The sequence below is a fragment of the Jatropha curcas genome, chromosome 11, assembly GCF_041381405.1.
Source record: "Jatropha curcas cultivar XTBG-Jc1 chromosome 11, XTBG_Jcur_1.0, whole genome shotgun sequence".
NCBI classification, from domain to species: domain Eukaryota; kingdom Viridiplantae; phylum Streptophyta; class Magnoliopsida; order Malpighiales; family Euphorbiaceae; genus Jatropha; species Jatropha curcas.
In genome coordinates, this window is record NC_143161.1 from 3846242 (window position 1) to 3869909 (window position 23668).

Here is a 23668-nt window from a genome sequence, read left to right on the forward strand (position 1 = left end):
ATACTTTTAATATTTTATTGAGAATAACTAAAATTTTAAACTAAGTCAAATTTAAACGTGAATTTTTTTAAAATAAAAATTGAAAAATGGAACCAATATTATGTAGAATCAGGCCGAACTGATTCAATCATGAAAATTAAACTGATCCGAGAAAAATATCGGTTTATTTATGAAAATTGAAACCTGAGTTATATGTTACAAAAATGTTGTGAATTGCTTTAATAAAATTCATGCTTAAATGAAATGACAGAAATTGATTCCAAATAACATGCAAGAATTTGTTTGGCATTGCTCACCTCACATCACTCCTATGTTTTGAGTGTCAAAAGATGATAATTACTTGTTGAGGGAGGCCAGAAGGGCAACAACAGCTTCTGAGGCTATATCTTGTGACTGTGATTATGATAAACGAATGAGATGTAAATTTCTATAAATCACGTGCCATCATTTTCATTATAAAGCAAGTTCCAAAAAAAAATGTATATATATACAAAGAAGTTGGAAAATTTGACCAACCCACCACTCTACATAGATAGAGGGATTAGTCCTCATAAGGTAGGGTAGGATTGTGGGTACATCAAAAATTTCAAAAGCAAAAGTAATGTTATTGTTAGCTCTGCTTTTGACCTAAACCTTTCTAATTTCGTACCCTCACATTTTCAATCTCTTACATAATATGCATTGCCATCTCCTCAAAAAGGGATCTCTACAAAAAGAGGGGTACAAAAGCCACTATGGAGAAAGAAAGAAAATGTGCTTTTAGAGATCCCTTACCCTGTCTATCACCTTTTCTTCTTACATAGTATTATTTTCTCCATTCTTGATTGATTTAAAGAGAGAGACATGTCTTTTTCTGAAAGAAAAATGCATCACTAACTTTGTATTAACAAGCTTGATTAATGGCTAATGGCCCCTTGTTTTATCATAAAACTCCTACATAAATTACAAACCAAAGGAAGAGGACAAACGCAAATAATTGCCGGATCTAAGGACAATGAAAAGCCAACACTAACAGCAAAAAAAACTAAAATAAGAAAAAGAAAAAAAAAAAAAAAAAAAGAAAAAACCTCCACTTTTTTTTTTTTATCCTTCTCTTCTTGTCGTCTCCAATTGATTAATGTTTTTCTCATTGTCGTTTTGTAGTAGAAGGGAAGAATATTGAAACCAGACTTTACATGCACTAACTGAAATGAAGAGAATTAGGATCAACCATAATGGCCCTCTTTTCTTTGCCCTCCTTGTTTTCCTCTTTGATGTCTTCCTTATAGCTATATGCAATTAATTTCTTTTGCTCCTTTTCAAAACCTTAGAAAATTGAACCAACTTTGGCTGTTAATGGGTGCATCATCCTTATATCAGGGCTTCCATCAACTAAGCTAAAATAATTTTTTAGCTCCTAGAATCTTGGAACCTTTTGTCAAATTTCTTCTATTAAAATCTTTCCTTTGCCGGAAAATCATCCTCCTCCTCCTCTAATAGCAACATTACAACATTATATATATTTTTTGGGCGCAGCCAATGCAGCTATTTTGCCAAGTGTGACACAATATCAGGCTACCAGAAATCAAAATTCTCTTCATTTCTGCTCTAATTTTGGAAGAAAAATCACAATCCAAGGAGGATGTAGTAGACAAGAGTAATCGGCAATGCTATTAGCATTCCGAAAATCACCCTGAAAATAGTATTAGAAAAAAAAAATATTAGAATTATATATAAAGATAAGGAACTGGTGTTTACATCAGTATACTAATTACTTACGCAGTGCTAAGAATGGCGGGATGGACGTTGTACTCTTTGGCAAACACAAATGGAACAATTCCTTGTGGTAATGCAGCCTGTTATATTTAATTAATTAGATAATGTTAAATTAAGTAATTAATCTTTAGTTAATGTGAAAATTGTAATTAATCATGCAAGTAATTAATAAAATTGTTAATGTGAAAATGACTTTCACCTGAACAATAGCGACATGGAGGAGGGTACCACGCAGGCCAACAGCAATAGAAGCTGCAGCCATCACTGCAGGACCAGTCAAGAATCGGACTGCCATGGCAAATGCAGCGACAGAATTCCCACAAGCAATTATCTTTGGTTGTAACGCCATAAACAGACCTTCAATTTCACCGTAGCAGCCAAAATCAGTTGAAAAAGGAGTCGATATTTAATTTATCATTTTTATTTTATTTTATAAAATTTTCCCAATTCAACAACCACCACCGAATACCACAGCCCAAACAAGCATCTATCACAACTATTCCCTACCGAACCTGGACCGCAATGTGAACCGGTCCCATGTGTCGGGGAGTGAACCCATTTTATAGTCCAAAGACAAAGGCTCACAAAGGAATTGGATGGCTATGAGCTGGGCAAACGTAACCATAGCTTCATACCAACCTTTTTGACACACAGTGTGGTCGAAAATTTGCCACAATTGAAACTTAGTTCCTCTCAATAATATACACGGATGGGGATTAATCAAGTGTATTAACCTTAATTATGTATATTTTTGGGGAGGATAAAATGGACACATTTATCGTTGAGTACAAGAATAATTATGATTACTCACCTAAGCTGAACATAGCCATTCCAAGACCAGCATCAGACAGGATGGAGATTGACTGCTTTATTATTTTAGGCATAGCCACATGCCATCTGCAATATATTACAAACATGAATATCAATCACAGTAAAATTAAATATAATTCTAAGAACTAATTAATCATATTTGGATAAAGTCAATTTTTGTTTATTTATTTATTTATTTAATTGCACGCACCGGAAAGAAATTAGAGACCAGACCAGGCCAATGAGACTGGAGTATGTGTTGGGATTCCTAATCAGTTTTCGCCAAACCATGATCAATATCAGACGGGTCATAACACTCGCTGGTGGCATTTGTTTGTTGGCACCGGACTCGGGTGGTCCGCCAACTTTTGGGTGGAGCTCTGCAGTTGAACTGGACCCCAGTTTATTAAGTCCGGGCGCTCCCTCTTTTTCTTTATCATCTTCTTCTCCATCTCCTTTACCAGCGAAACTGAAGTCCTCGCCAGGAAAATCTCCAGCATTTGCGATAGCTTTTACATTTCAGAACGGAATTAGACAATCTCATGGTCAAAGTAACAAAAAAAAAAAAAAAAAAAGAAATTAAAATCGATAATTTGAAATTATACCTTTGCTTTCCCCATTTTGTGGATGGTCAGCGACCAACATCCTAATCTCCTTGGCTCCCTGATCAGACCGACCAGGTTGCTGAGGAGCTCCGAAATCATTCCCTCCAAAAACGTCTGAGACCGGCGAAGCACTTGAGCTCCAAACAAACATGTGTAGTTCTTTAGCATCATGGTTTGCTTTAGTATTTTGCTGTTGCTGCTGCTGTTGTGGCTGCTGGTGATGCTGTTCCTGCTGGGCCTGATTCTTGGTGTTTTTTGTAGAAACAGTAGAAGAAAATTCCGGATTCGGAGCCGGGTAGGATGTTGGTACAGTCTGGGCCGGGTAAAACCCGAATCTCGGAGAAGATATGGTAGCCATTGGAGCACAATTTTCTTCAAAGTTCGAAGGACGAGGTGTTGGACCTCTTGAAGATTGAACGGAATATAAATCCGCCGGACCGAAATTTGAGAGCCTTCCGCCTGGAAACCCCTGCACTCCCATCATATTATAGAAATCAGAAGTGTTAAAATTAGAACCTCTTGGAGTTGGATTTCTTGACGAACTCAAGCTATAAATCTCAGCTCCGGTTAGATTAGACGGCCGTGGAGTCAATGCAGAGAATGAACCGGGCCCCAAAGATCGCCGCGAAGCATTCGATTTTCTGACTGTCACATGTAATTTCCCATCATCACCGATTTCTGCATCAGTTTCTAAGAAATCTTGGCCATCTAACGAAACGACATCCGAATCGACCTTAAAGGACACAATGGAAGCAGCAGTTTCAGGGAATTGTTCCATAATCAACATCTTAGCTCCTCTGTACTCGAAAAGAAATAAGAGAAGCGTGTACCAAATGATACACTGCAAAACCACCACCTGAACCATTAGACTACCGGAATACTCGCCGTACATAGCGATTAACAGAGGAATGCCCATAACAAGCGTGTTTGGAAGAGTGGATAACGAGAAAATTGTAATCATCCACTCTAAGCTTCCATTTTTAGTGAAATTAGTCCAAATACCAAGCGCGACCAACATTATAATCTTCTGAAGCGTATCGGCGGCGATAAACCGGAAATTCATGGCGTAAGGATCATTAGTAGATATAAAATGGAAAGACAAAAGCGGAACAGCAAATATCGCCACGAACCGATTGATACCAGAGCACTGGTCGGGACTGAAAATCTTCCACCAGCGCACAGAGCCGTAGGCCAAAATCATAGCAACATAGAGAGGAACCACCGCCGTTAAAACGGTGTAGAGATCATTCCAGCTAATCATGATTTTTCCTTTCCTTGGCAGTGGAAAAGTAAATTAAAGAGATGAGGAAGGGCAAAATGGGAAGAATGGCGTACAAAAACCGTTAATTAACTAACTACTCTGCCGAAGCTGCAGAAGCTAGTGCACTGTTCTGATAACTCTAGAGAAAGAGAGAGAGAGAGAGAGAGAGAGAGGGAGAGTTTTTAACTTGAAGAAGAAATGTATAGAAGGAGAGGGAAGAGAGAGAGAGGCATATGGATATATATATAGACATGCGGAAGTGTACATAGGGGTTGAGAAGAGCGATTGTGCTGAGAAGAAAGAGGGAGCGATAGGGGACCAGCTGTGACTTGGTCTGGTGAGTCTAAGTTAAGTCGGGTTAATAAGTGACCGCCTAATACGGTTCAGTTAACCAGTGATAAGTTTTGTGTTGGATACTGTATAGATAGTTTTTACAGGTGGCAGTTATCATGTGGACAATGAATGTTTTATAGTGACGTGGACACTCTCTTTCTGAGTTAAATTTTCCTGTCAAAGTTGAAATTCTGTAGCTTGTACTAATTAAAACAATTAAAAAAAAAGGGTGGTCCATGCTGTAATTTTGAAGGTGACGTGGCGATACTATATATCATGGCAACAAAGATTTTCACCCTGCTTTAGGCGGTGACATTTAAATCATTATTTACCTGTTCCTTTTCTTCTTGTAACAGTATCTCCAGTTTGAATATACTTCAAAATATATTAAGAGATATTCTCCTGCTTTTGTGTAACTATCCTGTAACGAGCTAGATTTGGTAGACTTCCTCTTACTGTATATAAGTTCAGTTATGACAATACAACAAACTATTCACTTCATTTTTTTAAAAGAGAAATAGAAAGTTTGCATAAAAAGCCTAACAAAACTAGAAGGATAAAAATTAGAGGGAAGGAGGGTAACCACCCTGGATGGACGTAAAAATAAATAAATAAATAAATAAATAAAAGAAAAGGTGTTTAATGCTAATTTTTTAAAATTATGAGGTGTTTAATGCTAATTTTTTCATTTCGCGCCATTATTTAAGTTTCAAAATATGTATAATTTTTATTTTTTCATAATTATCTTTACATCTCTTCTCACTATAAAACTCATTTTAAAATTTATAATTGTCTATCTCTAAATTTTTATACATAATTTTTGTTTTATTTAATCAAATTTGGTGTACCCTAAGCGGCTATGGTAGTTCACACATACAATTTAAAAGCACAAGTCAAGGAATGAACTTATTAAAGAAAAAACAAAAAAAGAAAGAGTGATGCAATGGGATGGAGAATAATAAGTATTTGAAGCTCATTTTGATTACAAATTGTAATGTCTACGAGTTAGGTGCACTGAAGTGATGCATTCACTGCTTAATAGTTGAATATGGAAAATCCATGCAGGCTTGGCTTTGACGCACACCACAACTGGGAAAGTATAGATTCCTCTATTAATTTAATTTTTTTATTAAAAGGTCAAATCTCTCCAACCTCTTCTGTCCTCTCCTCTATATATATATATATATATATTCTCATTTTTATGGGTAATAATAAAATCTGGATGGATAATTTAAAAACAGATAAGGAGCTTTCGTTGCACCTGAGACTGAGTACTAGGGAAATGTGTCATATATAGTGCAACATTTTAATTATGTATATGCCGCTGACGTGTGACGTTCTGGTGAATTGAAAGTCATGAAGTAAGCCATTGACTGGTTAAGAAATTACAGGTTAGTTGAAAAACATACATGATTGAAGAAATTATATACTAAAACAAGTTTAATAAATAGCCAATAATGCTCTTCAAAAATCAACAGAAACTTAACTAATTTATTTTTAGGATAAAGTCGAATTTACCCTTTGAATTTATAATTTAGGAAAAAAAGTCTAGAGTCGACCTTTTATCTTAAATTTGAAAAAAAAAAAAAAAACCACTTCGATATTAGTTTGGTCTTGCCTGAATTTAGATTTTTTTTAACCATATTATGTGTAAATTATAAATTGATAGGATAAATTAAGCCAAAATATTGATAATTTTCGGCTTTTTTTCTCTGAATTACAAGTTCAAAGAGTAAAATAGCTTTTATTCCTTTATTTTCCACTCTTCCTAAATAGATAAATATATTTTTTGATATATATATAAAATAAATTTTTACTACTAAAAATCTATTCCTGTTAATTATTTTAAATTCTCGAACAATATATATAGAGGAATTTAATATATATTTAAAAAAAGTATGCATTTGATAATTTTGAATAAATAGTAAACAAAAGGATTAAAAAACAAAGAGCAAAAAATAAACGAGGGATTCCCAAATTGCATGTATGATAATTATGTGAAAACAAGATTTTGAGTGTAATGTTTATCTTTTGTTCCAATCAAAAAAAGATATTGTTTTGGTTTGGTGAAGAATCTGGGATATGATAGGCAAATGTTGAACAGAAAAAAAAATTATGAGAAAAAGACATAAAGACAGCACTAGTTTGGTTATTATCTGGCTAGCTACAATGCCCTTTACAACTCCAATTCCCTTCAGCAAACAGTTTCTGTGATTCAAACTCTCACAATTATTAACAAATCTTATGCCTTTCTACATTCAAATAAAGCATAACATGATAAAATTGGAACTGCACATGAAATAAAGAAATAAAGAAATTAATTAATTTATTCTCATTAATTTATATTTATTTAAATAACTTCAGTCCTTTTCCTTCAACTGCTAGTCTTTTCAACATGTACCCCTATATATCAATCTCCTTCAATTCCTTGTTTCAATTTTCTTGCTTTTATTCTTTCCTCTTGTACTTATCACCCCATTTGAATTTAACCTTGTTATTGTATATTCCTTATTTATTCTTTAGCATTATGTAATTATTCAGCCACACTTTCTTTTCCGTGACAAAGACATAATAAAAACGAATTGAAAAAATAATCGGATATCTGTCTTATAAATACAAAAGATTACATGTACCGAAATGAATTAAATTTAAAAATTGAACATGAAAGGAAGACAATAAAAGATGCATGCACGATGATGAGTATAAAAAATTAGAATAGATATTCAAACAAAAGGAATACAATCTTATATGAAGATTGTTAATTTAATTATTTGTTCATGCATTCATTTTCCTTCAACAATTCTTATTTGAATAGAAAATAAAAACATGCCTTTTAGTCACAAATGGGTGATTAATTGTATATTGACAATTAAAAGTTAATGATTAATAACTCAAGGTTGCGTACAAGCAAAAATCTTAGTATTACTTTTAGTATGAACATTCAATATTTCTAATTTCTTCTCACTAATTTCAAATCCGTAATTACTTTAACTAATTGATGATTGAGATTATGAACTTCATGACAATGATACATCCTTGCAGTCTCATGATTTTGTGTACTTAATTAACTTATAAATGTAACTGGGAGTGTTTAAGTTTTGGAAATTATAAATTAATTATTACAATTAGGTCTAAACATGTGAAGCAAGAGACGTATGTTTGGATTATCATAAATAGAGAAATCAAATTAAGGTTAAAGAAAGAGAGATCTGTTGAGCTAATCATTTGAATAATTATAAAAGAATAGGGGAAGTTTTTGAGTAATAAACACCAGTCACATTCACATACCTAAAATATCAGTGCCTTTTGCTCCTGCATGATTGAATCATACACATTATCATGTCACACAAAAGCAATATCTTTTTGGCAATCAAGCTTACATCCACCATATAATTCTTTCCTTGCATAAAATTCAGAAAAAAAATAAAATAAATTTGGGGACATCACTTAAGAGTTAAGGCTACATGGGCAGCTTTTTTTTTTAATCATCCCGTGTTCAAAGTCTATTGGTTCAATCAATCCGGATTTGCGCCGGATAGATCCACAAAAGGGAACAAAACGATCCTTTCTGAATGTTTAAAGGAATTTCATATCCAGTACTCAAACTCGAAATCTCTAATTAAATGAGAAAGAATCTCTACTATCCTATCTCGCCCCACGGGATACTATATGAACAATCTTTAAGAATTTATTTATAGAACTAATTAATTAATAATGGTGGATCTATTAGATTAATTAATTACGACAGATTACATATATGTATATAAACACTTTATGAAATGCATGGATTCTATCAATAGAGCTGTTAGGTTGGTTGGTAGATGAATATTACTTCATCTTAATTAATTAAACATGACCGTGTTGTATTTTTTTTAATTAAGTATAAACCAAAAACTCACAAGTTAATGATTGTAATTTAATAAAATATTACTTTCATAGATTATAGATGTCACAAGATTTAATTATCAATACAAAAACTATTAAATAAATACACATTTCACACTAAAATCTTGAATAAACAAATTGGTAGTAGCATCTATTTGGATAACCCCTATAAGTGTCTGAAACCTTAATTATTGATTTGAAGTATTTAATTAGAATAATAATTAAAACAACATTAATAGTCAATGGTCTAAAATTATACTACTTAAAATGCTAGAACTAGAGGAGTTTAGAACAAGAAAGAGTAAATATTAATTTTTGAGAAGAAAACTCAGAAAGAAAGAGGAGGGGGGCTTGCTAGCTGCAATCTAGCTTTTTGACAAACAAGAAGTTGTTTGATAATTGATATTACTAATGAAAGACTAACAAAACAGTGACACATGCATTCAGAGGCAGAACTTTTGGGGGGCTGAAGGGGCCTGGCCATCCCAATAAATCTTTTTTAAAAAAATTTCTTATGAAAAATTATATTTTAATCCTTAAAATATAAAAAATGATATTTGATCCCTTAAAAAAAATTAAAAAATTTCATTTAACTCCTTCAAAATAATTTTCCTAGCTCAGGTCCATGCATTGATTTAGATTATGCCTACATACATGCTTTAGCGGCTCCAAAAGAGTAAGACTCTTTAGGGCCAACAGCCCTCAAATAAAAGCATTTGAAAGGTTTCTATCCAATAATAGGGGTCCACTTGTACCTGAGCACTAAACCAATATAAAGACCCAAAACTGTGGGGAAGACAAGCCATCATGCTGACACGTGTCAATGCACATGCATATACAGGCTTTTATAAGGGCCACCACACACGTGCACATCTGCAACTAGAGAAATAGTTGCAGACTCAAAATGCCAAAACCCTATCTTAATTATTATTATCATTTCCTTTCATTTTTTTCCTTCTTCACTTCCTTTTCTTCCTTATTTTCTTGGGAACCAAACAGAATTTAAAAAAAAAAATCTTCGACTTATGTATATTAATCTTTATTAATGCCCATCACATTTTGCCCATTTCATGCTCCACTTTCTCCACCACCAAAAACAAGACACATAACGAAAGAAATTTTTTTGAAAAATACCCAAAACTTTTATAATATTATTTATAGTAGGTTCTTGAAAGAATTGGTAAGTAAATTACCCTAATTATAAACTTTCTTTGTGTCGCGGGCAGAAAAGTATTATGGCAAATATGAGTGTCGGAAATTTTATAAGCATCAATGTGTATATTAGATGCTTTATATGGATCTTAGATTAGATTTTCATGTCAATCTCTATTGTCTCCTTTTCATTGTTGCTAGCAGATGCCAATATGTATATAATTGCGGAAGGTTGCTAAAGAACATCACTTCAAATCCAGGTACAATGCCATTTTTCTTCAAAAGATGCTTTATCATGCATGTCTACACATAATCTCTGTCTAATCATCTTATTGCTATATAACTTGTATTGTCGTCTATGACATGTTTGTGTTTGTGCTTTTCTTTTTGTCCATCCATCCATCCATATTAAATATTAATTCTTAAAATATATATAATAATATATAAGGAGCAAATTAAATAATTGAAATTATAATGGGATACACATGCATGTTATTGCTCTATTCTTTCTTATAATCCTTTTTTTTTTTTTTTTTTTTTTTTTTTGAGAGGATCTTATAGTCTTTCTAGGTAAGGTAAATACTTTTGTTAAAGTTTTTCCACTTTAGTTTGTGTTTGAGAATGTATATATTAGTTCTTAAGTTTGAAGCTTATGAGAAGGTAAAACTTTCTCATTCTTTAGTCACCATTTATTCTATATTTGGGAGGAGGGAGGAAGTAAAGTAAGAGTGAGAATAAAATAACCAACTACTAATTAGTCCTGTGGAATGAGGAGCTAGATTCCTTATACAACGTTTAGGGTTTGAATTCTAGTGTTGTGAATGGAGAAAATTGAATTGAAAGGGTTGCTTCAATAATAGGCCTTTTCTCTGCAAAATTACTTTGATTGATCGTACCGAATACCAGGTGGTTCGATAAATTTTCACCCTCTATTTTTTACATCTAACCATATTTTAATTAATTTTATTTATACACACTGGAGATGAAAGTATATAATTTCAAATAAATTTTGTACAAATTCTATAAATTCCATTTTCATTATCAAAAAAACTATTAACCTACTTATAAAGTGGGACTCAAGTGGTAAACACACTTGAGTTTAGCATATGATCTCTGAAAGTTCAGTTTGATTTATAAAAAAAGTATTTATGAGAAGGGCAACCATAAGTCGTGAAACGAGGTAATCTCATAAATTGAGAAATGATTAGTATTATGCAAATAAAAGATGTTTAATGGTTGAGATTTGAAGAATGGATAAAGGTGAAAAGCAAGAAAGAAAAGCATATTCGTCCAAGATGTTTAGCAATTAGCATATAGATATAATATAGAGTTTGAGGGGAAGCCATGCGTGATTCAAAAAGATGTATAGCTTGTCGACCCATTGGGCTCTCCCCCACCACCACCACCACACACACCTCTCCATACCTAAAACACTCTCCTCATGGAGCCACCACCCACCACCACCACCCCCCTTTATATATATATTACCTATGCATATAACATATATATACTTGCTACACATGACCGACAATTAACTTAAAAATTATCTTCCTAATTATGTTTGTTAGATGGCTAATTATAAATGTAATAATTAATTAAGTTCAAGTTATTATTAGATATACTTTAATTAAACGAGCTTCATTAATTAATTAGATGAGTAGTCAATTCATAATCATCACATCCTAAATGGCTCTCCTCACCTTTTATTATACTATCTATAGCTACCAATTTTTCTCTTCATCATTCTCTTCTTTATCCCTTTTTAGGAAGATAAGGTTCCAATTCACACCCCACGTTAATTTTTTTTGGTACTGAAAGGCCAATACAAACACACACAACCTTAATAGAGAATCTAGGACGATGAGGTTCATTAAATTTATGGTGGAAAGCAGTTGTTAATGAAGGTTACCGGACAATGTGGTAGGGTTTTTGTGACCCAAAAAGTGCACCGGTGTTGATATTCAACATCTTTATCAAAAAAATACATACATAATTCTAATGAATAAATCATATCAAAATAAACAGAAAATAATAAATCATATCTTATCAAGGAAGAATATAAATATGCTTGGTTAGCAAACCAAAAAATAAAAAATAAAAAAAAATAGAGAGAAAGAAAGAGAGGACAGAAAGTTTTATGAGTTCATTTCTTGAAGAATCAATCCGCATTTGTTTTTTTTTAAAAATTTTTTTCAAGAGGAAATGTAATATTAATAAAATCACGAGTTGACGAATCAGATAGAAGTTTGATTGGTATTTTCATTTATGTGAGAAGTAGGAGGTCTCGAATTCAAACTTTCCGACCACAATTGTTTTCATTAGTTTGGTAAGTTAAGAAAAGGGCTACCCCTTGTTGTGCACCAATAGTATTATTTCGGTCCAATCAACAAATTGCAGAAGAAGAGAAATTAACCACATTAAAATTACCTTCTCGGGAGTTTCCTTTAACATAAAAAAAACTATTTGATTGGGCAAAAAAATCTAGTAGAACACTTAAAACTAATTATAAAAACATTTCTAATTATATTTGAAAATCAATAAAATCCCTTAAAAATTTTCATTAGTTATGAGGTTTTCAGAAAGTGTATAAGAAAATTTTAAATTTTTTAATGTGAAAAGGGGAAACCACACCCAAATGCTGAAGCTTAAATTAAAGTAGGATACCTTGCTAAATGTGAACATTGTTATTCCAAAGGAACCCTTTATTCTAATTTTATCTTTTTGTTAATCAATGTCATCTTTATAATTTCAAGATTTGATTTTTTTTTTTTTAAATATTTGGGGTTGGGGCCCTTTTTTATTTATCAAGAGTCAAGCCCACACCCATTGAGGAATTGCTTCTTCTTTTTATTGGCCACTTTACTATAATTTTTCTTTCCACCAAAGACGAAATCTAGTGGTCCCTCCTTTTTGCAATTTCCAAACAATGCCTTAATTATTATACACTTCCATTTTTTTTATTCTCATTTTAGGTGAAATTAACAACGCACCTTGAAGTCGACATTATAACCAAATTATAAAATGAATTAATTTAAGTGTTTAATAAAACGTTTGATTCATTTTTAATTCTGGCATGATACGAACCAACATTAAGATACATTCACATGCATAGTAATGTGGACAGTTAAACCACCGTTATTAGTTTGACACGTGACCAGCTGCTGGGTTTGACTCAATCTTCAACCCTGACTAGAACTAAATACTATACTTAAGATAAGGTTATCTTAACCAGAAATTAATTAATCAAAGATAATTAGTTTATGAGGATCTTAAACCTTTTGGAGTACTAACTAATTGTATTATTTTACTGTAAAGCAGGTTTCGTGATCATGGGGTTGTTTAATTAAAACATACTCTATCCCATTTGATCACCAAAATTTTAATTATATAGTAGTAATTATTGGTTTTGATACAGAGATTAAGAAAAAGTATTTAAAATTACAGTATTTTTCTTACTAATTTTATTGTCATTAATTATTTTAATGAGAAAGTAACATGAAAATCAATGAGAATTATTTGGATAATTATTGTTAAGCCATTTCAATTTTTTTTTTTAAAAAAAAAAGAAATATGAATTTTTCTTTTTGGACATTCCAGGACTATTCTTTATGGATAGAAGAAATATACTGTTTTGTTGCATCCAAAGCCATAACCCAATCAAGTATCATGTGAAAGAACATTCTTTTGAGATGGTGTGGCCTGCCTTGCATATCCTAAAAAGATAATGGGTAATTTTGTTTGGATTGAGGGATTTTGAATTGGAAAATTTAGATAATTTATGAGTTTTGCTAGTTGGTAGAATTTAAAGGAGAGTGACAAGATCAATGTATAATTGAAAAATCTCTCAAATTTTTCATTTAAAATTTAATTTTCTTTGTGAAAATTTGGCAAAATTCTCCATTTTTACAAATGAGTAATTTTAAAATTTATTATTTTTAAATTTCAAAATATCTTTCAGATCATGGATTTCCATAAATTTTATAGATTTTGAAAAGTTTTTCTCAATAAAAAGACCAAATTTTAAAACCCACGGTAGTAACAATTAACACCCTGGAGTTATCTTTTCCCTCTCACTTAAGTTGAGAAATGAAAAGTAATAAGAGGAAACATATTCAATGGGAGCTTGGAGACATGTTGAGTTTATGTTTTGACACATTTTTAGTTGGATAGGAAACCTCTTGTGACAAAAATTTCTGACAATTAATGTTATGTCACAGCTCAAACATGTACTCTTCGCCATTATCATTTTCATAAATTAATGCAAGTAATGTCAGAGGGCGCCATGTAATTAAGTTCATTTTAATTAGTCTTTTGCATCAGTATTTATTTTAAATGTTCGGTTGGAGAGAGTTCATGTTCAATTTTATTGTCAATATGTTGGTTCAAATTAAATATTCATTTCCTCCTGTAAAGATAATTTCTTTTACGTAAATTAAGAGAAAATAACTAATATTATTCGAACAGCATTTTATCTAACATATATCTATATTACCGATCACCTAACCAAAGCATTAAGAATATATACATATATAGATTTGACGGGCCCATATTGAATCTTTTCATTAACAAATGAATCAGAGGAAGCAGTTTATATCAGAGGGCTTCCTCTTACTCTATGTCCACTGTGTCCTGACTCTATGGCTTCCAGTACTCACTTTTCTACTGACATTGTTTTAAAGCTCTCCTTCATTTTATTTTAAAGCTCACATTTCTGCTGGTTTTAAGATATAGAGATCATTTCGAATATTCGGCTTCAAGAATCGATCAATTAGAAATCGAAACACAGTTTTTTAATGCGAATTAAATTATTATAATCAAATTTCTTTAGGTAAAATCGGATTAATTCTTTGCTCATATATCCTTGCAAGTTGATATAATTTATAATTATAATTATATAATATATAATACATAAATAAATAGAAATTGATAATAATAAATTAAATAGAGAACCAGGTCAAGAGCAAACCCGTAAACAAGGGTTTCAAGTTTGAATAAGGAAGTTGAGTTTGAAGTTAGATTATGGGGATGTCCTACAAAAATAAGATTAGGTGTAAGAGTAAGGTACTTGTCTCAGACAGAATCCAATGAGTGTCCCTTTTGGGCTTATATGAAAAGATGGAGACTCTCCTACACTTTCTTAGCTGTTCTTCTTAAAATCATTTCCTTTATATGAAATGTCTGATCTTGTTTTATTTTTCTTTTTCGTAATATTTTTGGGTTCTGGCTGTTCTTTTATCTCCAGCTCATGTTTTTGCAGGAATGTTTAGGTCAGGACAGTCCATGAATCTTTAGGGTTCTTGGACACTGTCAATATGTCTTTGAAACAAAAACTCAGTAGACAAAAGGAAGCTTCTGCATGTGTTTCAATGTAAATTTATCATTTAGCAATCGACAAAAATTTTACTGGTACAATGTCTCTAGATAGAGAAGACAGCTCACTTCTTATGATATTATACAATTATACAATCATTTCATTTAGGTTGGAAAGAAATGCGACACAATTATTATTTTTGCATTATTTATATCAACTATATATACATATCTGAAAACTTCACTTACAAAAAAAGAATAATTTTCAAATTATTACTCCTGCAGTATTAATTACTTCTAATGTATAATTAATTTCCTTAATTGTATGTTAATTAATCTTATAGGCATCGGTTTTCGTTTTTTTATTTGTTCTCCTTTATCATACATAAAACATAATCGCATCTTTTCGGTTTGTTTTCATTTTAGTTCTTTGATAAAAATTTTGTTTTTCTTTTAGTTCTTTGATAAAAAAATAAAGGAAGGAAACTTATGGGCTTTGGGTTCGAAAAACTTATTACATATACAACCTGCATGGGTCTCCAATACTAGGCAAGTAGAATGTTTCATTTAAGTTGGGCCTGAATTTTTGGTCTATGAGGATTTGAAGGCCCATTTACTGTAATTTCAACAAGTGTAGAGATTTGGCTCCTAGAAAAGAATTAACAACCAAGAAGTAGAAAAAAAGGAACCAAGAAATCATTTTTAACTTCCCCATTTTTACTTTTCTTATAATGTCTTTGAAGAAACTTACATACCACAACTTGTGAAAACATGGTGGAAGCTATTTCAATGAGAAATTAAGCCTTGAGCATGAGGCAGCACAAAAATGTGCTTCCAACTTTGTGGGTGCATGGACCAATTAATACTGATTTTGAGTGTATCCTCATATTTTGTTGGGACATGAAATAAATTTTGTTTCGGGATTAATAACTAACTACCGCTCTTTGTAAATATTTTTCTTGTTTTAGAATTTGTGGTTGCTATTTCCATAATAGTTGGTTCATAAATTGAATCTTTAACCTTAAAAAAATTATTTATTAATTGAACTCGTGCATATTTTACCATTTAAGCTACACCTTATAACATAGGTTAATGAGATCAAAACTCGTTGAAGTGTGTATAAAGTTTTCTTTAGCTGTTGTTAAGGGATTGGGATTAATTAATGGGAGAGGTTAAAGAGTGATTCTTGGACATTTGAGGCATTAGGCAGGTTCCGCAATCAGCACAAACATTTACCTCAAAAAGAAAAAAGAAAAGAAGGGAAGAGAGGGTTGGGGGTTGTTTGGCACAAATATTTTTCCATGACCGAATAGCACTGCTTGACTTTTATTACAAGTAATGGACATAGCAGGCATGTCGTAGTAAAAGGACCTACCTTTTCTTTAACCTTTTCTTACTGTGTAAATATATATAGACAAAACTGTTAGAGGTTGTTTGACCTTAGACGAGATTCATGCATGTGAATTAGTTTTTTTAAGGTAAAACAGTTGAATTCCACAAAGACTATACCGTTAACTAAAACATATGTTGATCAACTTGTATTGTAAGCAAGAAAACCGTTTAATATATATATAATTTTCTTGTTATTTAATTAATATTATGTTTTCTTTTATTCTATTGCATTTTCACATTGTAGAAAATAGAAAACTGAACATAAAATATGCAATTAATCCAATGAAGTTTTCACAGTAGAAAATGTCATGAAGCTTCTCCTCTTTTTTTTTTTTTTGTCTTATTTGGCAGATTAGTTTTCACATGCCGTACCAAATTTATCAATTCGATTTGATTAAAAATAGATAATAGACATTCACATCAAAACCCGAAATGAAATTAATTTTTTATTCCAAAAACAATATGGAAATACTCACGGGCAAATAAAGATTTTGAGTATATATCAATCTTAATTGATTAATGAAGATATATAATCGTTAATTGGTTAAACATATAAAGGTCAAGCGATGGAAACTATTGAAAAAAAAAAAAACTAATAAATAAATTTATCCATAATTAGACACCATATACACAAGTACATAGCATCAACTTACAATGCACACATTTTTTGTAAACTACTATGAACATTCCTTTCTTGATTTTCCTTTTTTTTTTTTTTTCTTTCGAGTAATTAATTTTTAATCATTACATGAAAGACAGATTAACAAGCGGCAGAAGGCTGACGAGAATGGCAGGGTGGTGTTCCAACTTTAGAAGACAAGGAGGCGGCTGTGGTCGTAGCAACGGTGGCAGCGGTGGCGGTTTTGAAGGGGGATTTGTCCAAGGAGGCGGTGGTGGTCACACGTTCGCAACGCGGACACATAGTAAGGGTGGATGCTGGAAGAGGCTCACAACTATGAGGAGATATAACTGTTGGGGGGCCCACCTTCATTGCCCTTAGCTCCTCCACTTCCCTTTGCAGTCTCCTATTTTGCTCTGTTAGCGATCCAAACCATCTTTTCAAGTATTCACATTCCATCTCTGTTTGCTTTAGCTTGCTCCTGTTCATTATATATATATGTTATTCTTTATAAAATTTTTCTTTACTCTGTGAACATCAGAAATATTTTTTTAAAAAAAAATGTCACATTCAAATAATCATAAACTTTTGCTTCCAAGTACAAATGATCGCCATCAAACATCGTAGCCATTTGTTGCATTTATATCTTCGCCCACCTGATTGTTTGATAGCATTTATTGCTACAGACAATTACGAATTTTAAGTCGAGATTAATCTCATGTACACTATCAGAGAAAAATTTAAATTAAAAAGCAGAAGGCAAATCTTTATTTTCTAGTAGTTAAAGAAAAAGGAATTTCTGTCATCTTATCTCACTATATCTCTCTTTACTTTGCATATTTCGGATTCAATATGTACATAACTAATGCATTTAATGCAACATGCTTTATTGTTAAGATTTTCTATGCCATAACTTCCTTGATCTATGAATAAATGGTTCTTCTACTTTTTTTTTTTGGTCCAACTTATTAATTGACGAATATTTTAGGGTTTTTCCATTAGGGTAACTAAGCCCACAGGAAGAGTTTGGAGTTTTTACTGATAAACAGGAAAGAAAACTTAAAGAAGAAGAGTGACTATTAGATTTTGTTTGAATAATTAATGTATAATAAATAATTTAAACGTAATAATAACCTAAGCCAAGGAATGAATGCGTGGAGGGGTTAGTCCAAATAATAATGAGTCAAAGCAACATTAATTAGAGGGGATGATCTGACTAGCACACGAGGCCAAGAAAGAAACACATGCATCTAAATACCAGCATATGTATCTTTTTTTAATCAGTGTTGTGCAATATCATTAACTTGATAATTTTAGACAGCGATAATTACTTTTGTTCATAAAAGGTGAGCTCAGGAAATAACCTCATCATTTATTGTTTCACATATTTTTTAAGCCACCTGTACTTCACGTGTCCTCTTTCTCAAACTGGGATTTCTTAATTATTTATTTCTGTATTTTACTATCTAATTATCATTTTATCCCATAACCTTATATTTATACCAAGAAACTGAAACACCATATATATATATATATATATATATATATATATATATATATATATTGCGAATTTGCCATGGCAATGAGCAGAAAGATATGCACATCCCATTTTATTTGATAATCTATCAAAAGAAGAATAATACAGTTAGACTATATTAATCTCTATGCCCTCCCATTTTTGACTATGGAATGGAAATATATAAAAAAAATCCAATTTGAAATGTTCAAATTTGATAACTTGGAAAATAAATAAACAAGAATCCTAGTGGTATTACATAAAGAAGACAACAAAACTAACCTAATTTCATGTCGTTTCTTCTTTATTTTACTGGCACATAGTTAAAAATAGTATATTTCAGCGAATTTTCTTTTACTCTATAATGAAATTGACCCATTAACCCAAAAACAGTTTTTGTAAATAAAGTCCAACAGTATTGACTGAACAACCCCATAACACATGCACACATATTAATTTGATCATATATAGATTGACCATGAAAATGACCAAAAGCATCTTATATATGATGGCACTGTACATAAGATATATCCAAAGGAAAGGAAACCTAGTTTAATTCTAATTAAGAAAGATCATTTTCTACTTTTATGAAGGGTACGTTATAGATACGGTTAGAATCTGATTCAGACTATCTATCTCTATATACTTTTAAGATATTCTGTCAACTTAATTAATAATATCTTTACCCTAGCATATATTGCGTAACTTGTTGCTTTAATCCTAAATTCCTAGCCACCAACAAAAATAATTAATGAGAGGATGTACACATTTTTGTATATGTACGTATAATAAAAACAATTAAGGAGAGTACAGTAGTACCTGGCCCTACGGTTTTGAAACCAGACCTCAACTTGTCTTGGTCTCAGCTTCAACTGCATAGCCAATGCCTCTTTCTGTCTCTGCCATGATAAAAATTTTTAAAAATAAAATAAACACGTATTGATAATTAATAGAAATTTTAGTATTACGAAAAAAATTTTAATTTTTGGTGAAAGTTTTTATTACTGGGTTTAAAGTGTGGTGTTGCCTGAAACTTTCTTCAAGAAGGCGAGATTGTTCTTTAGAAAGACGAAGTTTTTTGCGAGGTGGGGCCCCATTAGTAGTGCTTTCCTCTTCATCATCCATGCCTGCTGTGATCCATTCTTCTTCTGCTCCTGATGCTGGTATCTGGTTTATATCCAAACCTTTCACGGCAAAGCCTCCTTCGCCTATTTCCATCATTTAATTGTATATTCTTTCTTTAGCATCATCAAATCAATAAGCCCATGGAAGAAATTTCTACTTTTTTTCTTTAAAAAAAAGAAAAAAAAAAAAAGAAAGGAAGAAACCCATATGATAAGCCATGCAAAGAACGCAAGCTATATGAATCTAATTATACCCATAGATTATTAATGGAAAACAAGACATACCCATATATAGAAAGATCATTTAAATTATAAAAGATTCAGATGGAGAGAGAATTGGATGTTATAGGGCTTACCAGAGGAAGGAAAAGAAGGAGAAGAAGAGAACCCAGGCATGGATATGGTCAGCTCTAAGCTAGAAGAGCTCGTGGGTGAAGCAGCCATTAAGCACAAGAAAGATTGATCGAAAGAACAAGAAGATAAAATACTGATTTTGTAGAAGGGGAAAAGGGTAAAGTAAAAGAGAAATTTTATTTATTTATATTCAATGAAAAAAGAAAAGAAAGCAAGAAAGATAGAACAAAAGGAGACAAATGAGAGACAGAGCAGAATATGAAACGGAGGAGGAAAAAAAGGGTTAGCTATAAAGATCAGATAAATAGAAGAAGCTAACAAAGGACTAAAAAAACAAAAAGAAGAAAAAAAAAAAAAGAAAATTAAAAGATGGGTTTTGTTTTGTTCCCTTCTGTTTTCTTGAGCTAGGGTTTTTGACTATGGTCGTCAAGTCAAAGGGTCTGAGCCGTCTGATTGATGACACGTGTCCAGGTGATTGGAAAGTGTGGGGTGTAGGAGAATAACCGGCAGGTTTTCTGTTTTAAGTGATAGGAAGGGTTTGAGCGAGTCTGGTTGTCGGTTCAAAGGTCAGCTACTGAAATGATTGGGAGTCTAGACTGGGGCTTTGAGGCCCTCTCCTCTCTCTATGAAGTATCAAGTATGAAACCTCTTTTTTTTTTTTTTTTGGCAATCGACCCATTGATTTTTCTACCTGTACCCTTCATCTTTGATGATTCAATCTGGGCCACTGCTTGTTGACTTTTCATCAAAACAAACATATAAATGTGAAATTGGCAATTTATGCTATAATGATTCAATATTTGTTTTATAGTATATAAGGTCTAGTTTTTAATTTTAATAATATATATATATATAAATCTTTAGAATTTATGTTAAGCAAGTATAATAAGAAAGACGTCAACAGTGATACAATTGGTTTCAAAAAATTTTATAGGTGACTTTATAGTTTTATGCCTTTATGGGAGTTTTAATTAAAAAAAAAAAAATACTAGTGTATAGCAGTTGATTTATTATTTTGATTATATTATGATAAATCGAATGGAGTTTCACCTGACTTACCAAGTAAAGCAATTGTAACGTTTACTTGCATTAAAGCAAAAAAAAAAAATTAATTATTTAATTGGAATTATATGTAACAAACACTTTGGGGCAACTTAATTTTGGTATTAATTAGTAATATTTAAGGCTAGCTAAATTAGTTTTTTTGTGTGTGAATGGTAATGTTGTAATTAATTATATACACAGATGGTCTTATACCATTGAATTTCAACATATTTGTGGCAAATTTTGACCGGAAAATTCCACCACTAATAAAAGTTTGGTATTTGGTCAATGTACTTATTCAAGGACTTGGTTTTAGGTTTATGGCTTTCAACTTCAAATTCACCTAGCAATAGTCTTACATGCAAAACCCCAGTACTTTCCTTTCTTCTTTTTTCCTTTTTTTTTTTTTTTCTTTACAAAAAATATATATATATTAATCAAGTGTGAACCGATTGATCTTTTCACATTCTATAAAGGATAACCTGCAAAATTGTTCTTTCGACTCATTTAATATGTGTATAAATATAAATAAATTAAATTGAACTATATATATATATCAAAGTATTTATTATTTGACTAGTAATATAATGATCAAATATGTGGAGAACATCATGAATTCAAAAGCTCTAAGTGGCTAACAGCTCTATCCCTTAAAAATTTTGAATATTACCAAAAATATATTTGTTTCTTTGAATAAAAAATTGGATTCAGGTTTGTCTGGGTCTGAAGTATTGCAGCAAAAATTTAATTATAAATAACTGAGATGTCAATACGAGGTATAGAAATGTTTACATCAATAGGTAGGAAGAGCTGTTACAGGCTTATTTAATGTCTTAGCCAAACATATTAAATATTCTGCATACACATTTATGGTGGTCTAAACTGATTATCATGACTATTTCGTACTTTACCCTAATATATATATATATATATAGAGAGAGAGAGAGAGAGAGGCATAATGCATAAATTTCAAATTGTATATTTGTCGATTATTTTTTTCTCCCTTAAGTTTTACAGGAAAGACCATACACTTTCATATTTCAATAATAACGGTCATGATTGAATCTTGCAAGGTTTTAGAAGGCCACAAGTTTGCTAAATTTCGAATTAAATTTATGTACTAAGCGCGCGCGCGCGCACACACATATATATATGAGACTAATTTCAGTTGTTTCAATTTTAGGATTTGTATAACCATCTTTCTCTGTAACTATTTTTCCATGGATCAAACTCTTAACCTTCCTGAGATCATTCACTGAATTTAAATGTATGTTAACACTTCAATCGTTGTTTATAAATAACTAGAAAATACATTTATTTGACAATAAAATTTAATTTAATAAATAATTCAAAGTCTATATATTAGTTACATAAATATTATTTTAATAATTTAGCACTTATCTGGCGATAAAGAAATGCTAGGATTTCAAATCGCACGTAAAAAATTTAGGGGAAAAATAGAAAAGCCAAGTGCTTCTTTGCTATTTCACACTATGTTGTGCTTTCCTGGAAATTTTGCACTAGTTTTTATTGTCTTTCCAACACAATTTACTCTTTTTCTTAGGTTTTTTTTTTCTGTCTGAAAATTATAGATTCCAAATCAATCATATATTACGAGAAAATAAATGTTCCTTATTTTTAAAATATTTAATTATTTTGATGTGATATTTAATTAATTAGTAATATCCCAATTCAAATATGTGGGGAAAAGATTATATGGAAATCTATCCAAAAATATCTCTTCATTATTGCGTGTCTCCAACACTTTGTTTGGTCAAAACCAGCAAAATACAACAAACAAAAAACATTTTGTTATTTTCAATAAAAGATTTTCATCTTGCAACTTGCAGCTATTTATGTTTTGAAATTCTTTATAGTGCCACTTTGAAATTATATCTTTCTTTTTCTCATAGAAGTAATTTTATAAAAAGTATATAGCACTTTAGAAAGTAAATATATTCCCAAAATGATACATGCACGTATATAATTTTTTTTTCCTAATTTTCCAAAATATGCAGAACACTGTGGTGACAATTTTTAATCCATAATAAACAAGATCATACATACTCTACCTACTACCACTCTTGGTGCCATTGCCATATCACTAATAATTTTTAAAGTCAAAGGTGAGGCACAAACTAAAAGTAAGAAAAATAATTTATCATTTCTAAAATAAATAATAATATTAAGATTTTTATTTGAAATTTAAAAAAATTAGATTAGGTAATTAAGTCAATTAGAATTTCAATTGGTCCTTAAAATTAAAGTAATAATAATTTAATTGAATGCTAATTTACAAAAATTAAAATACCCTTTTTTTAGAAAATGAATGAACAATTAATAACTATGTTCTCTTTTTTTCTTTTTCTGAAAAGCAATAATAATTATGTTATAATTAACATCTTTCACCATTCTTAAGTTTGGTAATTTTCTTGCTATTAAACTGATATATATATATATATATATATATATATATATATATATATATATATATTAAATTTTAGTGGA

The 23668-nt window shown here is 31.2% G+C and overlaps 2 protein-coding genes across 2 annotated transcripts; both read right to left on the reverse strand.

Annotated features, from left to right (window-relative positions):
- Positions 1 to 877: 877 nt before the first annotated feature.
- Positions 878 to 4687, reverse strand: LOC119370478 (auxin efflux carrier component 4-like). Its single transcript, XM_089716301.1, has 6 exons — positions 3171 to 4687; positions 2777 to 3074; positions 2567 to 2652; positions 1955 to 2112; positions 1759 to 1835; positions 878 to 1672 (listed from the first exon to the last, which is right to left on the reverse strand). Exons 1-6 carry the CDS (start codon positions 4429 to 4431, stop codon positions 1606 to 1608), a joined length of 1947 nt encoding a protein of 648 aa, XP_089572427.1. The 5' UTR covers positions 4432 to 4687; the 3' UTR covers positions 878 to 1605.
- Positions 4688 to 17083: 12396 nt separating this feature from the next.
- HB17 (homeobox-leucine zipper protein 17) lies at positions 17084 to 20418 on the reverse strand. Its single transcript, XM_089716036.1, has 4 exons — positions 20119 to 20418; positions 19644 to 19846; positions 19458 to 19537; positions 17084 to 17603 (listed from the first exon to the last, which is right to left on the reverse strand). The coding sequence occupies exons 1-4, from the start codon at positions 20204 to 20206 to the stop codon at positions 17264 to 17266; spliced, it is 711 nt and encodes a 236-aa protein (XP_089572162.1). The 5' UTR covers positions 20207 to 20418; the 3' UTR covers positions 17084 to 17263.
- Between the last annotated feature and the right edge of the window lie 3250 nt (positions 20419 to 23668).